The sequence below is a fragment of the Rhipicephalus microplus genome, chromosome 7 (genome assembly GCF_043290135.1).
Source record: "Rhipicephalus microplus isolate Deutch F79 chromosome 7, USDA_Rmic, whole genome shotgun sequence".
In the NCBI taxonomy this organism is placed as follows: domain Eukaryota; kingdom Metazoa; phylum Arthropoda; class Arachnida; order Ixodida; family Ixodidae; genus Rhipicephalus; species Rhipicephalus microplus.
In genome coordinates this window covers 161,775,742-161,798,375 of record NC_134706.1, presented here as the reverse complement: position 1 = coordinate 161,798,375, position 22,634 = coordinate 161,775,742, and the positions used below count along the sequence as shown (strand labels likewise).

At 46.1% G+C, this 22,634-nt stretch overlaps 1 protein-coding gene across 1 annotated transcript in view; it reads left to right on the top strand.

Annotated features, from left to right (window-relative positions):
* Positions 1-2,726: 2,726 nt before the first annotated feature.
* The window catches only part of LOC119180028 (sodium-coupled monocarboxylate transporter 1-like), a 335,015-nt gene continuing 315,107 nt past the window's right edge, over positions 2,727-22,634 (top strand). Inside the window, exons 1-3 of the mRNA XM_075868345.1 lie at positions 2,727-2,891; positions 3,347-3,476; positions 4,301-4,546. Of these exons, the coding sequence (XP_075724460.1) occupies positions 3,375-3,476; positions 4,301-4,546 (348 nt within the window). The 5' untranslated portion in view covers positions 2,727-2,891; positions 3,347-3,374. The remainder of the gene's footprint in view (positions 2,892-3,346; positions 3,477-4,300; positions 4,547-22,634) is intronic.

Below are 22,634 nucleotides of genomic sequence, written 5' to 3'. Positions count from 1 at the left end.
TAAGTAAAATAATGCCATTGCTACCATCGCCCCTAAGACAGAGTAACATAAAAATGAAAAGACTGGTCACTCTGGCCAAAAAGCGGCTGAGCTACGCAGCTTAACCCAAGCCGTAAGATGGCAATTGCACATCACTTACTGCTTGACGGAAACACGCGTACTAGTTATTTACCACAGTACCTTTTCTGGTACCTTATACGTCTACGTGTTTTTGCGTATGTGATATTGGCCTGAGTCTATCTTATCATCTGTGATTATACGGTGTGATAACGTCGGCCTGTAATGAGGCATGAATCGAACGCGAGAGACGTGCCCATGGCGTCGATGCGACGGCAACGTTGTCACGCTCCATGTTCATGAGCATTTAAGGCAATGAAGAAGTACGGGCAGCAGCAGAGAGATGCCATAAAATATGTGCGATAACGTGCCTGGCGTGCGTCGTGGTCTACGCTTGTTTCGTCTGCCTCTCAGCTTGGCTGCTGGTAGGTGTGAACGCCATCAATACGATGTTAAGTGCGTATTGGATTTGTCATTGAAGCATTTACCTTACGTTTCTTGCATTATGCTGTTTGGCACAGTGATAGTTTATTGCGACATCAATATGCACACTCTCGACTGGATTTCACCGCCGGCGTCGGTGTTGACGTCATGCACGGCATGATAATACGTGGCTATATATTTGAAAATGCAAGAAAGAAAAAATCCCTTAAAAAGACTGCAGCGCACAGAATCGAGCACGGCACCTCCACGTCGTGAATGCGAGGGGTTAACCACTGAGCCACCAAAATGTACCTCCTTCAACGTTCAAACGGCAAGCTACTCATATCTACCCCTTACCGCTGTTGGAGGGCATCTCATGGGGGAACTATCGTGTTTTCAGCATTATCAGCAAGATGGCACAGTGAGTGCGCGGTGGCTCTCATCTCTCACTCATACTTTGGCCCACGTAGAGAATAAGGGGGTGTACGCTCGATGACGTGCCCCTATCTTGCAGTGGGGAAAATTGTACGTCTTGGCTAGCCTTTGAGTTTTGTCAGAACGATTCTGTACTACCGGGTGCACAGAGGTCACTGCAATTGTTGCACAACCTCTGTTTGCGAAAAAAGTGCACTTTTCTGACACAGCAATGTAACAACTGAGACGCTTATTCGCGTTAAACTGTATCTGAGAGTACGTTTCGTGCGTCTTGCGCGTGAGAAACGCGGGGCACGTTTTGATATGCTTGCGATTCTGTGCGTTACCTTCCATTTTGTTGCTATCGCGTTCGTTGCTTCGCCTTTGCATCGAAGCTGTGGCTTTTTTGTGCTCTTAGCGTACTGTTTTCGTGGATCGATTCACACGAAAATAACTGTCTGTAATTCTTCGCAGCACGCCCGCAAGAAATTTCTGTCTTGGCTCAAGAAATTGAGTGATCACTCACGTTGTTGGGTTTTCTTTAGGCCGCCACATGTATTGAAATTCACTGCATGAATGAGAATTTGGGAAAAGAGCAGCTACGCTGAGTAACGTTAGCTGTGCCGTTCGCAAATTGCTTGAAGCTCGAACGTGCGCAATCCTTGAGTGAACACTCCTGCCTCGTCAATGACTTACATGACACCTAAGATTGCTTTGTTTTTCCTGTGGCAACTGCTTGTGGCTGTTTTTCGTGAAATAGCAATGTAAAGTGTGCAGGAGAAAATTAGCGCAAAGATGGCAAAGAAAACGTAGCCAACATTTTTTTTCTTTTTTCGGTTCATGCCAGAGTCAAGTTCTGAGGCAACTACTGCCGTGTCGCGTTGTGCATTGTATCTGCAGATGTGTGCGTATATTGCAGTTTTATTCTGCTGCCTATATGTGTGTTTTTGTGTGTACTTTTTATTTATGATATTACAGCTGTATTTTTGCGTTTCATGGTACAATGGACATCTCTTTGTGCCTGCGTTTATCAAACATTAACAAACTGAACATGTGCTAACCAAGATTATCACTTGAAAATAAAAGTTTTGGCTTCTCCACTGGTTCTCATGTTTTAATAAAAATGTGTGCATAGACACATATTGGCATCGTGTGCTTGTTTCTCTAGTGGTGGAAGTAACATGAAGCTTATCGATGCATACAAACGACGAGATAAAAAATAAAGTATGGCCTCAGAGACAAACAGGCACGTAGAAGTAGTCTTGGAGGCTGTATAATAATCCTCGTCACTACAAAACGGCCTACCATCTCTGAAGCTGCAAAGATTCCCCACACCCATTTGGTGCGCTGTGAACCCATATCAGCCACAGGGCCCTATGGAGTGTCGTCTCTTGACCATTTATACTGCTGTATGCCTCAGATAAGAAAATTATTTAGAAATAAAAGGCGCAGTGAAGAGAAAGCTTTGTTAATACAGCCCCAGATCAACAAGAGCTAAATTTTTTCATAAGCCATCGCAAAACTGATGCAGAAGTGGTCATGATTCTTCCAGCCATCTGTAAAGAAGCAACGCGGGAATTTTCTATCATCAAGCATCGTCGGCATTAGCAAATTTCAACAATAATTTTTTACATGAGCTCATTTTCGCTCCGCCAACGTGGATCAAGTGCTGAAAAAACATGTGGCCGAGATAAAACAGCAGCAAACACAGGTGCTCAGAACATGGCACAATGAGCGCACCACATGTGGAACAATAGAAGTCAGGATTTCCACCTCAATAAATCTAGCACAATGAGCCAACTCAGAGCGCTGTGCACCAGTGGCGAAAATTTTTCTATCTTTACAGCGGCAGTGCTTTGCACACAACCGACAAGCTTCAGTAGAGCACGTGTGGGTGCCTTTATTTTTACTTTTTATTCAGTGTTGTTCTCTCCGGCACGAAAGCTGAAACGCAACTTGTGGACCTCAGTCGCCTAAAAACGAAGAGGCTGGTATCGGTAAGCTCGCTCTTGAACCCCGTCTCCATTACGCTGATATCTATCTCACTTTTCATTTTAAAGGAATATACGTTTTTGAACAAAATGTATTTTGGCATCCAAGACAATTCCGAACACACATGTTCTTATCTACAGTTCCACGTCTTTTTATTTCGAACACCCCGCATGTAAATTCCTATCAGTGGTTAAACACCACATCAATTCTGATGCTGTCATTATACTCAAGTGAATTTCTTCCCTGATTGCACTAGTAACCGGGAATTTCTAAGACCCTTATTACAACTTTTTGCATGAAAGTAATTCACAATATTCGCACACCTTGAAAAGTGTAACACGCTTTCAAAAAATAGTCAGGAACATCAAGCGGGCTTTACAATAGATCCGCGTCAATGTTTTACCTAATATTGAAAATAATGTGCAATGTGTACAGATAGTGGTCGGCTTTCTTCTAACAGGCAGAACCGCGGCATCCATCAGCGCATAATGACTACGGAAAAGAGACTGGAAGCCACCGACTACGCAGTTTTCGGCACTCTCACCATTGCCGGCTACTTGGTCGGCCTGTATTTCTCCATACCTCGAAACGTAAGCTACTCTATTAACTCTGAAAACGCCCGAATCGGTTCATTACTTATCTCGCACAGTACAGGCGACTTCATCAGCTGCCCAGGCGCTTTGAATCATTGAGCATAAGCGAACGATGGTTTCCATCACTCGGTGGGCGTCTCCTGCAAACTTCATTACAGTGACGCAGCGTTCCAAGTTTTATTGCAATCGAGCAGCAATAATGCTTGATTCACAACGTATGGCCACTTCAGGCACCGCCATTCTGTCAAAAAAATGAAAGCAGTTGTGATGTGCTGCAGCTAGAACGCATGGGAGCATCAATTTTTTTTGCCGCTTCGCTTTCAGCTTACATTGCATTTTGAAGGTAATAATTTTTTGGTATTTACTCTCCAAGGCTAACATGTTTCAGCGAAGCGCTGCGTGGTTAGAATGCAGGTGCATTTTTAGGACTTAGGGTCCTTCAACGTGAACTTAAATGTAAATACTTAGATGTTCTACTATTTTCTGCCATTAAAAATGTCGCTGGTCAACCACCTCCATGAGCTGTAAGTACGGTGATTATTCGGTATTAAAGAAAAAATTCATCTTGGAACAAACCGTCCCCTTAATGAAGAAAAGCACCCTTTCGACTTTTCTCAGAGCAACGAAGAAAAATGATATGGGAACATATGCCACTTTGGACTGCTTCATTAGAAACGGACACCAGTGATCACATAAAATAGGTTTCATGATTACACTAATAGCTGCGCGATTTGCCATTGATATGGCCACAAACTCAACAGTCACTGAGTCACTTTAGCAGAAATCATAACGCTTAGGCAGCAATCTTGTTGGTGTGATAGTCCACAAGAGAAGGTGGGATCGAGGCGGCCTCCCTGGGCGGACGCAGCCTGCCGACAGCAGCATTGGCGGTATCTGTGATGGCCTCAGCAGCCAACAGCCTGTCGGTTGTGAGCTTCGTTGGCCACTACTACGCACACGGCTTCAACCTCATGTGGGTACTGGCGGGAATCCCCCTCGCCGCTTACATCACAGCAGTCAGCGTGGTGCCACTGCTTTATCACCTTCGCGTGGTTTCCATCTTCCAGGTAAGTATCAGCAATGCTTCTAGGAGGCGTTTGTATCACGCATGTTCTCAACTGCAAACAGCAACTTCTGGCTTGCAAAATCATCTTGCCAATTCTTCGAAATGGCACCGAAGTAGTTGATTTCAATTACTTATAATAAAATCTAAAATACTTCCGAAATGTGTAAATAATCAAAACACGGAAAAAGGAATCGCAATGTCAAAAACAAACAAATTAAATGTTAAAGCTACTGCTTGGGTGAGTTCGTTCATAATTACTAGCGCCAAAGCATTATACACATAAGATGAAACACAGACACAACACACACTGTGTGCTCATCAACACAGACTGTGTCTGTGGGAGCACACAGTTTTTGTTTCTCAGATTGCATTATTTATGAATGTAAAAACTATTCAAATTGGCAATGAAATTTTTACGTACCTATACGAGATACCTGTAAAATAATAAACGGTGGGAAATAAAAAAGTCACAGCATTGCCGCAATGAACGCCATGGCGAACCAGTGAACGCGATAGCAACAAATTAGAAGGTCACGCGCAGAGTGCAAAGCAGATTGAAACGTGCTCCACGTTTCTCACGCACAAATGACGCACGAAACGTACCCACAGGTACAGATGCGTGCGAGTAGGCGTCTCAGTTGTTACTTAACTGTCTGAAAACGCGCTTTTCGCAAACGAAGACTGCAATGATTGCAGTGACCTTTGTGCTCGCGGTAACTACAACAGGATCGTTCTAGGTAAAGCACGATGCCAGCCAAGACGCACGATCCTCCCCACCTACCCACCGTGAGACAAGACCGCGCGAGGCAGCGTCGCTCTCCTCCTCTAAGCGAGGCAAAGTACGCGTGGGAGATAGAGCGTGCACCACCGCGTGATGCGGCGACACTAAGGTCCCTAGATGAAACAAGTTTCCAATGTAGCAACACATTTCGTTTTCCTCCTTGCTTATGTTCCTGAAGTGCCTGTTAGAAAGCTCAAAACTTTTATAAAAATGTGATTGTTTGGATTCAGTTGTTATGGTGAATATATCTAAATCAAACAAAATGAAAGGCAATGAGTCGAAGAATGAACGGTTAACTATATCAACATAAACGGCACAATAAAAGAGCAAGCTGGATGTGCGTTACTCAACAGGCAACTTTCTGCAGCTCAATATTTTACACTAGCCATGGCGTCTCGCGTCGCACATCGTAGCTTGTCCAGTTACAGCTGGTCGAGTTCTCCGAATGAGTTTTGTTCGTGCTGCGACACAGTGAATGCGCTTCTTCCTGGACCATATCGGTGACTTCAGGGCGTAATGTCGTAACGAGTAATTACAGCCAACTTGTGCATACGCAAGGAAAAACCACGGCCAGACTCGTACGAACGCTTCAGCAGCACCACTGCGATGAAGTTTTTTTTATGTGACCATTTCGACAATCGTGATGCCAGGAGATTCTGGTGCGGGTCATGGAATTTCCTGAAAAGTAAGAGGTCTACTGGTGAGGTGTCCCGAAGCAGCGTGCTTCGGCTAACTCATGCCACGTTCTAGAGAAACTGACTTGAACTGGTCAAGCATAAAGTGTTCCTTAATGTTCGTTGATTACACCCTTCAACTGTTTTGTACACGTGCACGTGTATGCGCACAAGTATTTGTAACAAATGGCATGCATTAGACGCGCGCCTGACGTTTCAATAAAAATCAACAAATAAACTCGCTTCGCAGATCCGCGTCGACGTACGTCAACGAAGTTGCACGAGAGCGTTCGCGTGAAATGTTTCATAGGTACACTCACGGTGTGCTTCATCTCGGATAGCACGAGGTAAGTCGTAGAGAGGGACACCGTTTTCTGTTGTTTTGTGGAAACCAAGCGTTGTTGAAAAACGCTGATGCTGCATTGAACGTGCACCGTGAAAAAATATTGGCCGACTTGGCGCCAACTGAAACGCTCGTCCTCTTCAGTTTATGTGATGACTACAGTTTCGTGTTTGGTCACGGCAATAATCCGGCTGGAGCCATATGCGCCTGTGTACTCGTTTTGAACCTTTTGCATAATAATAAATAACACCACCAGCCATTTCTAGATCACGTGCAAGGAATGCACAAATTACAGACGCGGATGGCAGAGAAAAGGAGCGGTAAGCGAAAGAGTGAGGAGGACGGCTCGAGAACAATGAGTGACGCTACCTTGGAAACTTGTTTCATCTAGGGTCCTTAGGCGATGCGCGCTCATTGCGCCATCTTCCTGGTAATGCTGAAAACACAATTTCCCCCGAGATGCCCGTCAGCAGCCGTAAGTGGTAGATATAAATAACTTGCCGTTTGAACGTTGAAGGACGTGGTCATCAGTGGCACAGTGGTTAACGCCTCGCACTCACGATTGAATATATATATATATATATATATTATATATATATGTGTATGTATGTATGTATGTATATATATATATATATATATATATATATTAATATATATATATATATATATATATTTATATATATATATGTGTGTGTGTGTGTGTGTGTGTGTGTGTGTGTGTGTGTGTGTGTGTGTGTGTGTGTGTGTGTGTGTGTGTGTGTGTGTGTGTGTGTGTGTGTGTGTGTGTGTGTGTGTGTGTGTGTGTGTGTGACGCTATGATGAATGAGCGGCGTGGCCTGGCTCATACCCCATGTTTATTCTTTTCTGACTTTTTCCTCTTCTACTTCTACAAACCATCGCTACCTTCATACGTCACATGATTCCCCCTCCCCCTGAAAGAATGCGCAAGCTACAAACTATGAAGCATGAACAAGTGGTGTCTCATCATAGGAAAAAATATCACATAATAGAGTAGTTCTATGTAACACGGCAGTTACATGCACTTGCACAAAAACATTCACAGGGAAGGCAGTCCAGTGAGATCTAGGAGACCTCAGGTGAGCGAGGTTGGCTGTTGCGTTCTGGAGAGCATAACCATGAATTCGACGTGGAAAATGATGATGACACAGCCTGGATAGTAGCGAAAAACGAACAAGGTTGGGAGTCCTTGTAGCATTGGAAGGTTGGATGTCTAATGCGTCAGGTTCTGAGTCGTGGCTGCGACAGATGCATTGTATCTAGTATGCGTGCTTTTTGAGAGATGGTGACGGCTAAATGCCTGTGTGCTGGCGGCATGCAAGAAGTTGCTCCGCGTAATAATGGGCGTTTTCCGTGGTGTTTTCGTCTGTGTAACCGCTGGCGCAGAGATCGTCTGTGGCGATGTTCCTTCATCCGGAAACGTCTTTTTTCTTGAAATGGCCCTTGGATCAAACTTCTTAATTTTTTAAGTTGTTCAAGTTGTGAGCGTGCTTCCGTTGAAGTTTTCATTCGTCGTCGTCTTTTCTTGATTTGGTGATGGTGTCGAGAAAATTGCGGGTGGTCATCGTCGTTGAATAAGGAGACGCTGTCGGTAGTACCAGCATTATTTACGAGTTGGATGCAAGCATGATTTTTGTCAAGAAAAGCAGTAGATACATTTTCGTTTTTATCGGCGAGACTTGCATACAATAGTGACTCCGTACTGCTTCGACTTTGGGTTGTTCCGATTCCTGAGGATGACATCAACGCAAACATGGCTTGACGTGGTTCCGATTCCGTATGTTTGTTTTTTTGCGGGAGAATTGAGCCAAGCGTTCCTGAAGTACAACCGCTTTCGGAATGGCAGTGGCTTGAAAAGTTACTTGGCCGATATTTCAGGGGGTCTGTTGCGTATGTGGCGATATCTTGAGGGGTGCGATGAAAGTGACGAGCACTAGACGAGCCACTTGGAACAAAACCAAATGATGGCTTACGTAAGCAAGATGAAGAGTCAAGTACATTAAGTGCTTGAATATTGTCTTGATTTGTGTTTTGCAGGGAAGAGGTTAGCGTTGGCGATATTTGTGCAGATGCGAAACCAGGTGGAAGGTTGGGCCTCGCAGAAAAACGGCTCGGATGTCTTTCTATGGGCAGATGACTGAGTTCGCCTTACGGGAATTGTAAACTTCTGCTCTGTGCTCGAATGCGTGAAGGCTGCGTATGAATGTGATGACTGAATTTCAATGCATCGATATGGCTGGTTGTAACCGAATCTTGATTATAGTCTTGAAACCAGATGATCATTTCTTCTTTTATCTTTTGCCAAGACACATCGTTCTCGAAGATGTGGGTGAGGTAAAACTTGAATGCCTCACCTGAGATGTAGTCAGTGAAGTTTATGATCATCTCCCGTTCCGACCAGGATGCAGCGGTGGCGTGGAGCTCGAAAAGCTTGAACCAGTCCTGAACGGGTCCGTCGTCCGCTGATCCGGTGTACTTGGGGATGTCAAGGTCGTCTGATGATGCTGTCATGATGCTGGTCTTGGTGTAGAGTTGGGATGTACTTCTGTGGTCCACGTTCGGTCACTGCGTGTTGCTGAGACGTTAGAAGATGGTGGCTGGTTGATGAAGTGGCCGCCAGGTCTGCATCCTGTCGACTCGTGTGACGCTATGATAAATGGGTGACGTGGCCTGGCTCATACCCCATGTTTATTATTTTCTGACTTTTTTCTCTTCTACTTCTACAAACCATCGCTACCTTCATACGTCACACACACACACACACACACACACACATATATATATATATATATATATATATATATATATATATATATATATATATATATATATATATATATATATATATATAAAAGGAAAGATTTGTACTCCTAAGGGCTCGTTTTTCCGTGTTTTGACTCAATAATAAAGAGATGTAACAGACAATATTACAAAGGAATGTATAGGGGAAGTTATTAGAGTAAATGTAAAGCAAATAGGAAGAAAGAAAAGTGGGCGAACAAATAACCTACTGTGAGCAGGAATCGAACCTACGACCTTTGAATAACGCGTTCGATGCTCTGACCACTGAGCTATGCTCTGACCACTGCTCTGACCACTGAGTTATCACGGCGGCCTTCCCCCATCCACTTTATTTGGGTTTTATATGTGAATGTAAACGTGGGAGTGTCAGTCAGCGCCATCTGTAGCCAAGCGGCCACTGATACGAAGAATTTTGCTCAGCTATTGATTCCCTGGAAAGCCGGAACTCTCATATCCCCCAACACATTGCTCGTGAGCTGTCCTCTTTCTGTCTAAGAAGAGGCATTCTTTACAAGAAAAACGCCTTTCGTAGCGACAAAGCCTTCCCACTCGTTGTTCCTACCAACATGCGTGATGAGACCCTCCTTGCGTGCCACGATGAGCCCAAGTCAACACATTTTGGCTATTCACGCGCGAGAGAGAATTAACTTTAATAAAGGTCCTGAAGGGGACTGGGTACCCCTTACGAGGGCCAGCCCGGTGGCTCCGCCCATGTGGGGACTGGGAGTCGGAGCTCGCCAGCCACCTTTTGGGCCTTCTGGACGGCCTGGTGTTGAAGGGCCCTGTCGGTGCTCCTGAAGTGGTTGAACCAGTCGTCCTCGGTGGCAGGGGACCCGAAGCTAGCGTTTAGCATGGGACACTGCCACAGCATGTGACTTAAATCGCACCTTGAATTTTGGCATTTGGGGCATTCTGGCCTTATATCTGGTAGGTATTTGCTGCAGATATAGGGGCTGGGGTAACTGTGCGTTTGCAGCAGTCGACGCGTTAATTGTTGTGCTTTATTTAGTGCTGAGTGAGGTGAGGAAAATTCCTTTCTAAATAACTTATAGTGCGAGCAAATTTCATGATATGATAGGAGTGGCTCCCGGTGCGTGTTGGTGTCCCCGGCCAGTGAGCCGGACCGCGACCTCCCGCGGCGCGTAAGATGACGCGCGAGGTTATGGGCCAGCTCATTACCGTTGGGGACCGCTGGTTGAACGTTGATCCCTTCATGACCAGGGAACCAGTGGATATGCTTGTCTACAGTTATCTGAACAGATGCTAAAACTCTTAATGCCGCCTGGCAAGGTGTACCGCGGTGGTATGCCAGTGCAGCGGGTTTAGAGTCAGTAAATATTGTGTCGCGCTGAGGGAGTGCTAGAGCAAGGGCGATGGCCACTTGTTCAGCCTCGCAGGCTTTCTGAGTTTTTACGGTAAGAGCATTAAGAGCTTTTCTATCTGGGGCGACCACCAAAGCTGCAAAGTAGGGTTTGTCCACGTATTTAGCAGCGTCTACGAAAACCACGTCTATCGCGTGTAGGTTGGCCGCTTTTAGTAAGGATTGAGCTCGTGCCCTTCTTCGAGCCTGATTGTGCACCGGGTGCATGTCCCTGGGGAAGGGTAGCACTGTGACTTTAACGTGAAGGTGTTGCGGTAATGGTTCTGGTTCGTTGACTTGAGTTGGGATAGGAAGACCTATGTGTGAGAGGAGTTCCTGACCCGCAGCTGTCGAAGACAGGCGCATGAGTTGGGATATTCTTTGTGCTTCGATGATTTCTTGGAACGTGTTATGTACCCCAAGGGATAGCAGGCGCTGCGTGCTTGTGGACATGGGTAGACCAAGTATTCGTTTTGTGCATTTTCGGATGAGGTTGTCTACTTTAGTTTCATCGCCTATGCTCCACGGGTGAGCACAGGCAACGTAGTGAACGTGGCACATTAAGAACGCATGTAAGATGCGTAGTAAGCTTTCTTCTGTGAGTCCTGCGTGTCTATTAGCGACGGGTCGGGCGAGGTGCATGACTGCCTCAGTTTTTTTGGTGAGATGTGTGATGGTTAAGTCGTTTTTGCCATTCTCCTGTAGGGTAATGCCCACAATTCGAACCGACGACACTATCAGGATAACCGAGCCATCCATTGTGCAGAGGTGTATGGTAGGTTCGCTTTGGTGTGGCCGTACATTGGTGGCAGAAGCAGCAACTCGGACTTAGATGCCGATTGTCTGATACCCGTGGGCTTTAAGAATGTTTGTACTGCATTGACTGCTTCCTTGAGGCTCGCTTCGATTTGTCCATCGCTCCCTCCAGTACCCCAAATAGTAATATCATCGGCGTAGAGCGCGTGTTCTACGCCTTCGATGTGCCTCAGCTTTTGCGAAACTGCCTGAGGGCTAAATTGAAAAGAAAGGGTGAGAGCACCGACCATTGCGGGGTGCCGCGCGGGCCTAGGTTGTAGGTGTGTGACTTGAGATCCCCAACTTTAAGTGTGGCCGTTCTGGCTCTTAGGAAAGAGCGGACGTATTCGTAGAAACGGCGGCCTAAGCCTGCCTCCTGAATCTCGTGTAGTATATGAGCGTGGTTTATGGTATCAAAAGCTTTCTCTAAGTCAAGAGCTAGGATTGCTCTGAGGTCTTTGCTCCTTACTCTAAGTAACGTCTCCTGCAGCATGAGAAGTACGTCCTGCGTGGCCATAGCCAGCCTGAACCCTACTTGATTGAATGGGAAGAGGTGTTTTCGCTCTGAATATTTTGTGACTCGACGGAGAATGACGTGCTCCATGACCTTACCCACACAGAATGTCAGGGAGATGGGTCGTAGAGAGTCGAGTTCTAGGGGTTTGTTCGGCTTGGGAATGAGTATGACGGTCGCGGCCCTCCATTCTGGCGGGACGCTCCCTTGCTCCCGAACCTCATTCATGTGGGTGGCTAGTGATTCAATCTCTTGGTCAGCCAGGTTGCGGAGTAGCTTGTTGGTGACTCCGTCAGGACCCGGGGCTGACTTAGTATTGAGCTCTGCTATTACCGCGCGTATTTCAGCGCTAGTTATAGCCTGCTCAAATGGGTCATCTGTGGCCCCCGCGTAAGGTGGATAGTCTCATGTGAGGTAGGTTCTGTGCATAGATACCGGGCTGCTGTATCAAGCATCTAAAATTTGCGCGCCGGTAAGTTGCTGTCCTCGCGCTTTGTGTAACACTCTATCTAGAGTTAGTCGTTGCTCTGACTTGGTGGGCTTGTCACCGAGCAGATGCCTGAGAAGGTCCCATTTTAGACCTTTTCTCATGCGTGCGTAAAGCGAATTACACACCTCATTCCACTGATTGCGTGCTAGTGTGTGACTGTACTCCTCGATTTGTCGGTTGAGCAATGCAATTCTTTTTCGTAGCCTACGATTGCGTTTATGCATTCTTTATCTTTCTTGAAGACTTTTGTGAGCCTCCAGGAGATGTGCGAGGTGGCTGTCCATGTGGTCTATGTTGCGTGTTGTAGAAATATTTTTGGTAGCTTGTTTTATGTCCCGCTGTAGTCTCGCAAAGAGTTCAGAGAGTGAAGAGTAATGGTTGGTGTCTTGTTTGCGTATTTGCCTAAAGAAGTTCCAGTCTACTACTTTAATGTCTCTGGGCTCGATGCTGCCTATATTGACTGTTGTGCTACAGATAAAGTGATCGCTACCGAGGTTAGCTTGCAGATTAACCCATGTGGGATTCGAAACGTTGCGTACTAGAGTCAGGTCAGGGGATGAGTCCCGTGACACTGAGTTACCTATGTGTGTGGGGGTAGAGAGGTCATTAAGTAACATGATATTGTGTTGAGTGATGTGTGTTTGTAAGTGGCGTCCTTTCTGTGTTGTGCGATTGTAACCCCATTCTACGTAGGGGGCGTTGAAGTCCCCCGCGATGATGAGGGGATGGTTGCCTGCTATCTGCGTCGCTTTAGTTAGTAGTGTGGTGAATGTTTCTGTGCTGTGTGAAGGTGAACTGTACACGTTAAGGATAAATACCGATTGCTTAATGTGAGCGTTGGGGATGATCTCTATCATCTGATGCTCTATTTTGAGGTCTGGGCGTACTGCATGTGTCGTGTAAGCATAAGGCTTAGCCACACAGGCGGCTATTCCTCGAGCTTTGTTCCCACAGACGGCCTCGACTCTGTATCCGCGAAGAGCGAATCGGTCGATACGCGTTTCCTGCAGGAGAATGACGGCCGGTCGTTGGGTCATAGAGCCAATGAATTGTTGTAACGTTTCTCTCCGCGTACGGAGGGTACTTGCGTTCCATTGCCAAATTGTGAGTGATTGTGACGACGCCATTTTAAGGTCTAGGTATTAGCCCAGCGCGCTTACTGCGTGCCAGGTCCTCCTCCAACACCTTAGTCCTCGCGTCCATTTGTGCTAGCCATTCAGCCAACTCGATAAGTTGTTTCTGCATGCTCTCTAGTTTAGCGTTAAAAGCGCTATACTCAGTCGTGGTCTCTGCGCGGGGTTGCTCTAGTATCACGTATATATTGGCTGTAAACCGGTCAAATTCGGATTGCTCTTCGGGCTGGAGCGTCGGGTCTGCCCATTTCTTAGCGCCGCGCATCGAGACGGGGCCGCTGATAATGCTACCCTCGCGCGATTCGGGGGCCTGTTGTTTTGCTAGCTCTTCTTTAAGCGATTGGATTTCTTTAGCCTGCTCCGCATACATGCGTTTTAACTGTGCTAGTTCTGGGTCAGGTTGCTGTGGCGAGTGTCCCTGACGCTGCGCTGCGTGGGCCTCACCTTTGCACGCCACCTTGTCGGCCCAGGTAGGCTGGTCAGTGGGAGTAAGATTTCGTGGGCCTAGAGGAGGTCCTTGCGGTTTGGTGGTCTTGGCAGGAACCGGGCTGGTTGCTGGGGTGGGTGTTTGCAGCTGGGCTTGCTTTCGTCGGCGACGGCACTGACGTGAAACGGCGCACCAGGTAAGGCAGCTGGTAGCGATGTCGGCATTCGCGGTCGCCCATGCGGTGTGCTTCACCGCATAAGGCACACACTGGTTGGTTGCACACGTGTGGGTTGTCCGTTGGTAAGTGACCGCAGTGGTCGCAGACCTTGGTTGAGGGAGTGGGGCACACGTCTTTGTGATGGCCCACTTGGCCGCAGGTACGGCAGGTGTCTATTTGACGCTTGTACAACGTGCAGCGGTAGATGACCTGGCCGCAGTAGACGTAGTTGGGCACTTTGAGCCCGTTGAAGATCAGAATCACAGTTTCAGTGCTCTTGATGCGACGCGCTCCCAGTAGGCTTGAGTTGCGCGGTTGTATTAGCATGCGGTTGAGTGCGGCGTCGTCAAAGTCAGTGTCGACGCCGCGAATCACGCCTCGGCTCGTGATACCGGCAGGTGAGAGGTAGGCCGTGACTGGGTGTCTCTGGTCGGTGAGAATTATCTCGGTAACTCGACTGTACGCTACTGCATTAGTAGCACTGTGCGTACTGACGACAAAAATGTTTTGCATCGAGTTGGGACAAACAATGTCCTCCTCCGTTACCGATGGCGCTAGCTGAGCTGCCATGGTTAGTGCGGCGAGAATCCTGTGCAGGCTGCAGGCTTGCACGTTGAGGCCGCCTCCCGGCCGCACGATGACTCGATTGCGACTACGTGGCATCGCCGGCAGCCGGCTCGCAGCTGCGACGCGTCATAGAGTAGCGTTAGGCGTCGCTGTCGCGCCTCGTTGCGTTCCAGACTGGCGGGCTGCGTGTGACTTCGCGCGCGATTCTTGCCGTCTTTTTAGAACGGAGAACCATCCGTTTCCTTGTAATTCCTCAGGGGTGACGTCATCCCCTTCCATGGCAATCTGCTGCGGCATATCGCAGCTGGCGTGTGAGCGCCGCAGGTGGGGAGGCTGGCCTGACCCCGCCTAGGCTTAGCTCGCCGGTGCAGCGAAAAGGCCTCGGAAATGATGAAAAACGAGCCCACCTTGGTGAACCAGGTGTCGAAATGTTCAAGTGAACTTCGCGGAAGAGGGTCCGTGCAGCTCAGGAAGATTCGAGGCCGTTGACCAGTCAGAATTCAGGGCTATTCGCGAACTCTCGCCAGAGTATGCCAACAGTATTACAGGCCGTGACTATCAGCTAGTGTACATCGCTATGCGAAAGGCTGCCGTGAGTGCAAGCGCCGCAAGACTCCGCCTGTGAGACCCGCGGGCCTGCTCCAGCCAATCGCAACACCACGGACACCGTTTGACTTCGTGGGAATGGACCTTCTCGGACCCTTCCCTTTGTCGTCCTCTGGGAACAAATGGATTATAGTTACGACACATTACCTTACCCGTTATGTTGAAACAAAAGCGTTACCCCGTGGCACGGCCTCTGAAGTCGCACAGTTCTTTGTGCACCAAATCGTCCTACGGCATGGTGCCCGGACAGAGGAAGGCCGTTTACAGCACGCATGATGGAAGACATTTTTAAATTGAGCTGCACAAGTCACCGAAAAACGATGGCTTATCACCCGCAATCCAATGGACAGACAGGGAGGCTTATTAAGACCATATCAGATATGCTGTCAATGTACGTGAACGTACAACACAAAATCTGGGACGAGATTCTTCAATGCATCACGATTGCATACAATATGGCAACGCAAGAAACAGCGCCATCTCCGCCTTTCCGACTTGTTTATGGACGCAACGTGCGAACCATGCTCGATGCTAGGCTTCCGTGCGACCAAAGCAATGAACTCTCTCCAGACGCTGAGCAATATACTCGATACGCCGAAGAAGCTCGTCAGCTAGCTCGCATAAACACCAGTCAACAACAAGATGCCGACACACGGCGTTACAACCTCCGCCATCGAAACGCCACCTACCACCCTGGGGACCGAGTGTGGGTGTGGATCCCTGTTCGGTGACCAGGCTTATCCGAAAAACTCTTAAGCCGTTATTTTGGACCATACAAGGTTCTTAGACGTGTCACAGATCTTACATACGAGGTATCTCCGGACGACGCAGCGTCTTCTCGTCGACATCTTCGGCCCGAAACCATGCATGTCGTTGGGCTGAAGCCCTACTTCACACAGTAGCCCTTGTGGTTTCACGTGTTACGACAGGCCGTGACATTGCCTTGCTGTTGCTGTTGGTGTTCTCCTATGTTTTTATGCCCTTTCTTTTTGCGCTTAGCACAAGTGTTGGCGAAACTTTCTTATTCATGCTGCGAGTACTGGCACTCTCCCTCTTTTGGTTCTCTAGATCTGCGTGTGTATGCCTTCACTTTTTTTTCTTTACGAGCATCGAGTCAATGCTTTCAGGGGGGGGGGGGGGGGGGGGGCTAGTGCCACATGGTCTGCTTGGGTGCGATCCATGAGTGAAAGAGGACAAAGACGATCTATCTAAGCTGCTGCTTGGCTAAGCCAGTCACCACCCGAGCGAGGTTCTTGGTTCTTGGACGCCTTTGGAAGGCGGGCTCGTCCCTTCGGACTCTTTCGGGCGGTGGTTTGGCTGAGTTTGGGTGAATTTGACCTGTTGAAACTAGCTGACGTTGCATATTACTTCTTTAAGCAATCGAATTAGTGCTAATGTCTAATTCCTCTCCTGGCCAAGGGCATAGCCCTTGGTCAGCCTCCTTGCCTAATGATGAATTGCCATTGGAATATTTTTTCCGCAGTGGTGTTGGAAGCATCCCTGTTGCGCTGGTGCCCTCGAGTGGTGGATTTATTAGGCTCAACAACCCGAAGGCGATCCAGGTGGGGTTGCAGGCCATGACGCCGCACTTTCAGCTGATAAGTGATGTTCGTCAGTTCGGAAGAGGTGGTTTGGTATGCAGATCGTCAGATCCTTCGTGCGTTTCTGACATCCTAAAATGCAAGACATTTGCTTCGGTCCCGGTAAGTGCATTTATCCCGCCTCATTTAGCGTACACTAAGGGAATTGTACGAGGAGTCGACTCTACATTAACGCCCGCTGAGTCTCTGGAAAAGCTGTCTGATGCTGGGGTCATAGCTGTGTACCGATGCAACCGATTAGTCAACGGTGAGAAAGTTCCCACTGAGTCGGTTATTGCTACCTTTGCCGGCACTTCCTGTCCATCTGAGTTGAAAATATGGCCGCTCAATTTCAGAGTCAAACGTCTCACTTCTCGTCCTCTTCGATGTCAAAACTGTTGGCGTTTTGGTCACAGTGCAGGGGGCTGTAAATCGAATTCACGTTGCCGCATCTGTGGCGATACCCACCCATCGAAGGAGTGCAACGCCGAAACCGAAAAGTGCTGCCTCTGTGCAGGAAATCACGCGGCCGATTATCTGAACTGCACCGCAAGGTCTAATGAAACGCAACTTCTAGAAATCATGGACAAACATCGTTGCTCGCGGCGAGAAGCAATAACAGTTGTGAAGGATAGGGCCTTTGGATATGCCGGAGTCGCGTCGAGGCACGAACAACTAAGTGAGACAAAGATTCTTAATCTTATTGAGGCTGCAGTAGAAAAGGCGATGTCGAAAGCGCTGGAACACATAGTTACGAGTGTAAGTGAGCGCATCTCTCAAGTGTTTTGCTCACAGATGACACAGCTGGCTTCTGCAGTAGCAGTACCGATGGCCAAGTCGGCACCTTGTGCAGTGGAAGAGATACCGAATTTAGCTCCACAGCGGCAATCCCGAGAGGAGAAAACCCCAATTTTGTCCGTACCTTCTACGTCGACCCACGCGGAGGATCAGAATGATATGGACGTATGCCCAGATTTCAGGGGCCAGAAGCGCACTGGATCTCCTTTTTTTTCAATCAATCTGATTTTTATTACAAACCAAAAAAAAGATTACAAGATATATGGACCGTTAGCCTACATTGGCTAGTGATCGCTCAATATCAGAGTACATCAAAGCAGCTTATTAAAGCATATTTAGCAATAAACACATACATACACAATTATTTATACATATAACTATTCACATATGCACATACATACTACATACATAAGCGCGTGTACATATATGCATTTTCACAACATACCCAAATATAGTTTGTTTCATCATCATCGTCATATATAATAGGTGACTGGGTAAAAGCACTCAATTAGCGCGAGAGAAAAAAAACCTATTTATAAGTCTTGATGCTGCAAGCAAAATAATTTCACACTGTGCCTTAAAATCTCCTTGCCTAAACACAGAACCCAAAAAGGGCAGCGAAAATGCCAGTGCACTTATCAAAGAGAGTATTTTAGAAGCTGCCGTTGCTGAAGTGTTTCGCTCGTCAACATAGATACCTTGAAAGTATTACAGTGGAATTGTAGGTGTTTCATTTCTGCTTCTACTGACTTACTTTGCTTAATTAATCAGTTATATCCGGATATAATCTTATTACAAGAAACCTGGCTTAACCCTGTTAAGAATTATCATTTAAACAATTTTAGAGCATTTCGGTTAGACCGTCCATCACTAGGAGGTGGTGTAATTATACTAGTCTCGAATAAATTTTGCCGCACAGCGAGCATAGCTTTTCAGCTTATGTCCACAGACTGTTAAATTTTGGCAATAGACCTCTGTCTGCAAGGGCACCACCCTTTCTCACTTATAAACGCATATTTTCCAACGGGTTTGCATAATACTCAACAATTAGATACTGCCTTAGCTAATTGCAAGAATGATTTCCTTCTGACTGGTGATTTCAACTCACATCATGTTTCATGGGGATTTCGAACAGACCCTTCTGGTACTCTTCTGTGGGATTGGATGATTAATAAAAACCTTACCTGCCTAAACCATAGACAGCCTACATTTATTCGCGGACGGACACGATCGGTATTAGATCTCACGTTTTGCAACCCAAGTGTTTCAATAAAGTCTTGGAAAACAATTGATTTCTCTTCAAACAGTGACCATTTTCCTGTATACTTTGAAATCTCATGTGCTGTGAAATCTATTGAAAGGACAGAGAAAACATTGATCGATTACAAAAATTTTAAAGACTGCTTGCGTTCCAACATTGGGGCAGTGTCCAGTGGTCAAAATGAAGACCTCGGCAGAAATCTCTATTCTGCTTTAAAAATATCCAAGAACACTTCAAAATTTGTGATTTCTTCGTTGTCATCCAAAAGTGCCCAACCTAGTATATGGTGGAATAATGAGTGCACACGAGATTATAGAAGAAGAAAAGCTGCATGGAAAAGACTTATATGTAATCAGAGTCCAAAAAATTGGAAGGATTATCAGTTCATTGCGGCAACATTTAAACGCACTGTATAGCGAGCGAAAGAGAAATATGACCAAGAACATTTCGATTACCTGTCTAAATCAAATAACAAACGTGCTTTATTCAATTTCCTTCTTGGTAGGAAGAAGACCCCTATACCAGCAAACGTTGACTCTGTAGTTCACACCTCACAGGAACCACAGGAATCATTGAATCAGTTGGCTAAAGAATTATAAAACAGGTTCTCAACGCATCTTCCTAATTCGGCTTACACAACAACCATCTATGACTACACAGAAATATCGACTTCCGAATTAAATCAGGCTATGGAAATATTGCCAAATGCAGCACCAGGCCCCGATGGAATAACAAATACAATGCTAAAAATACTTCACAGGGAATATCCGAATGATCTATTAGGTCTCGTCAATTATTCCCTTAGAAGAGCATGGATCCCTTCTGAATGGAAGATTGCGAAAATTATACCATTGCTTAAGAAACAGGGGGCAGGCTATAATTTAGACAACATACGACCGATAGCCTTAACATCTAATGTAGGAAAACTTATTGAAAGGGTACTTCATTGTCGTATAATTAGGTTTATTAACGAGAAACAACTGTTGAGTTCTTCCCAAATTGGCTTTAGACCTCGATATTCCATATGGCATGCACATGTAGATGTGGAAAGTCGTATTCATATTGCCCGTCACAAAAAGCACGTTGCGGCTTTAGTAACGTTATAGATATGTAAAGCATACGATAGTGTAGAGTATTCTATCTTGACTAATCAGTTATGGAGTCATGGACTTTCACCTTATATAGTAGCATGGGTGACAGAATTTTTAAGTAGAAGAAAATTCTATTGTTATCAAGGCGGTTTCTCTTCCTGTAAGCACAAGCAAACCCGAGGTGTACCTCAGGGGTCAGTACTTTCTTCGAATTTATTCAACATATTGCTTAGTACCATCCCCGTTCATCCAGATGTGAAAACCTATGTTATACCGATGACTTTGCTTTTTTTGCTATGACACATGACTTCCACTGTCTCTACACTATCTTGCAAGCATATCTTAATGAAATAGAACATTGGCTGGATGGATTGATGTTGAACCTGAATACCGGTAAATGTGCTATTCTCGTTTTTCCTGTCAAAAATCACGTGCACATATCAATTAATTACAAGCTTCAAGATATCCCACAAGTACAATCATTGAAATATCTTGGAGTTATGTATAGTGAACATCTAAATTGGCGCCCTCACATTGAATACATCGCGACAAAAGCAGTACGCGCAATGGGCGTATTGCGGAGGTTGAGCAATTGTAGATCAGGTATGAGAAGAAAGGCACTTTTGATTATATATAAAATGTATGTCCGACCTGTGTTGGAGTTTGGCTGCATTCATTTTTCTGGTGCGCCAGCCTACAAACTTCGGCCGCTCGCTCTGTTGGAAAAAGAGGCTTTACGGCTCTGCTTAAGACTTCCAAAGTACACTGCAAATGCAGTGTTATACCTTGAAGCACGAATACCAACCTTATTATGTCGCTTTAACATTCTTACTGTGCAGACCTTTTTACGACTATATGAAGCACTGTTTAACCCTGAACAAATTATTTTTATTTCCAATTCTGACCTATTCTTCTCCGTGCATTGGCCCAGATTTCACAAACCACAAATAGTATTTGTTCAATCGTTACTTGAGCCTCTAAATGTACACGTTCATGATCTGATTCCTTTAACTGAGCAACAAAATTCTCCAGAAATTGTTTACCATGATATCTTCCCAACTCACGCTAAGCTATTACCTACAGGCATTTTAAATGGTTTATTGCAGGACCATTTAAGTACTCTGCCAACAAATGTCATTATAGCAACGGATGCATCTCAATCACATGAAAAATCAGGCGTTGGAATATATTGCCCCGTACTTGATTGGTAATTTTCACTTCGCTTACCAAATTTTCTTCCTGTCTTTCTGGCTGAATTCATGGCAATAATGTTAGCTTTGCGAAAGGTAAATATTTCCATTCCAGTCGTAGCAGTCATAACTGATTCATTATCAGTGTGCTCTTCTCTGTCCGCATCTGGTCACTCACCTATAGTGAAACTTTTTAAGTCATTGATCCCCTGTCATCTCCGAAGTATTCATTTATTCTGGACACCAGGGCACAAAGGTTTGTTGTTAAACGAAACAGCTGATTCTCTTGCGAAGGCATCCCTTTCGACGCCAATTATTCCTATTTTCCCTCATACAGCATACATTACGGTGCCGTGATTTCGCACTCTTAAAATCAGGCAAAATTTATCTGACCCTGCACTGACGGCTTCTCCAGAGTACAAACACTTGTTATTTCCCTGGCGCAGTGAACTGACTAATTGAAGGATGATGGAAGTTGTCATCACGAAATTTCGTTGCCGCGTTACCTCCCTCAATTTTTACTTGCATAGATCAGGCATATTGAATTCCCCTATGTGCATTCACTGTAATCAAGAGGAAACGATCAGTCATTTTTTATTACATTTTCACCGTTTCGATTTATTCAGGCAAAGCATACTAGCACCACCTCTTCAAAGACTGGGCTTGCAACTATCACAACCTGATCTTTCATTTGGAGCCTCTACACTGGGTTTCAGCCACAGGGATGTTTTATTCGCCGTTCAAGAATACATCACTGCGACTAAACGATTTTCTTGCTAAATTACTGTCTCACTATTTTTCTTCTTTGTTTTCTGCAAACTTGATATCGGTATTTCAAATCAAAATTAAGTTACAAAAAATTTGTAGGAATGACGCATTGCTGAAATTTTAGGGCAAATTCACCTTATAATCGGCCAATCCCCTTCGTTGGGTACGAGCCATTTGCACAGGGAAACAACAACAACAACAACAACATAGTCTACTGAACGAGCCGATTATGCCGTTTGTCGTGAAAAACGCGACACTGTTGTGGCGTTCGGGGCCATATTTCACAATTTTGCCACAAACACCAGCAAGACGAACGCCGTGGCTATGAGGTTTACGAAAGTGTATGAGATTTCAACCGCGAAGGACGCATTTTTTTGCGCTCCCGTCGTTACCCCGATTTTTGCTCCGCGCTCTCAGCACGCAGCTGATTTAAGGGCTACATATGGCGCCTCGGCGAGGCAACCGAAAAAAAAAACCACCACAGCAAGATGCCATCTTGGCGGCCTCGGCATCATCTTCAGTGCCAACACAGCAGCAGCAGGCACAATCTAAGCCGTCATGCTCCAAGAAACCCAGCCGCAGAAAGTCAGCAGCCGTCACACTGTCGCCCTCTCCCCGGCTTCGAGCAAAGCGAAGGTGCACACCGGAGCTTTCTCGTCTCCTGCCACGGCCAT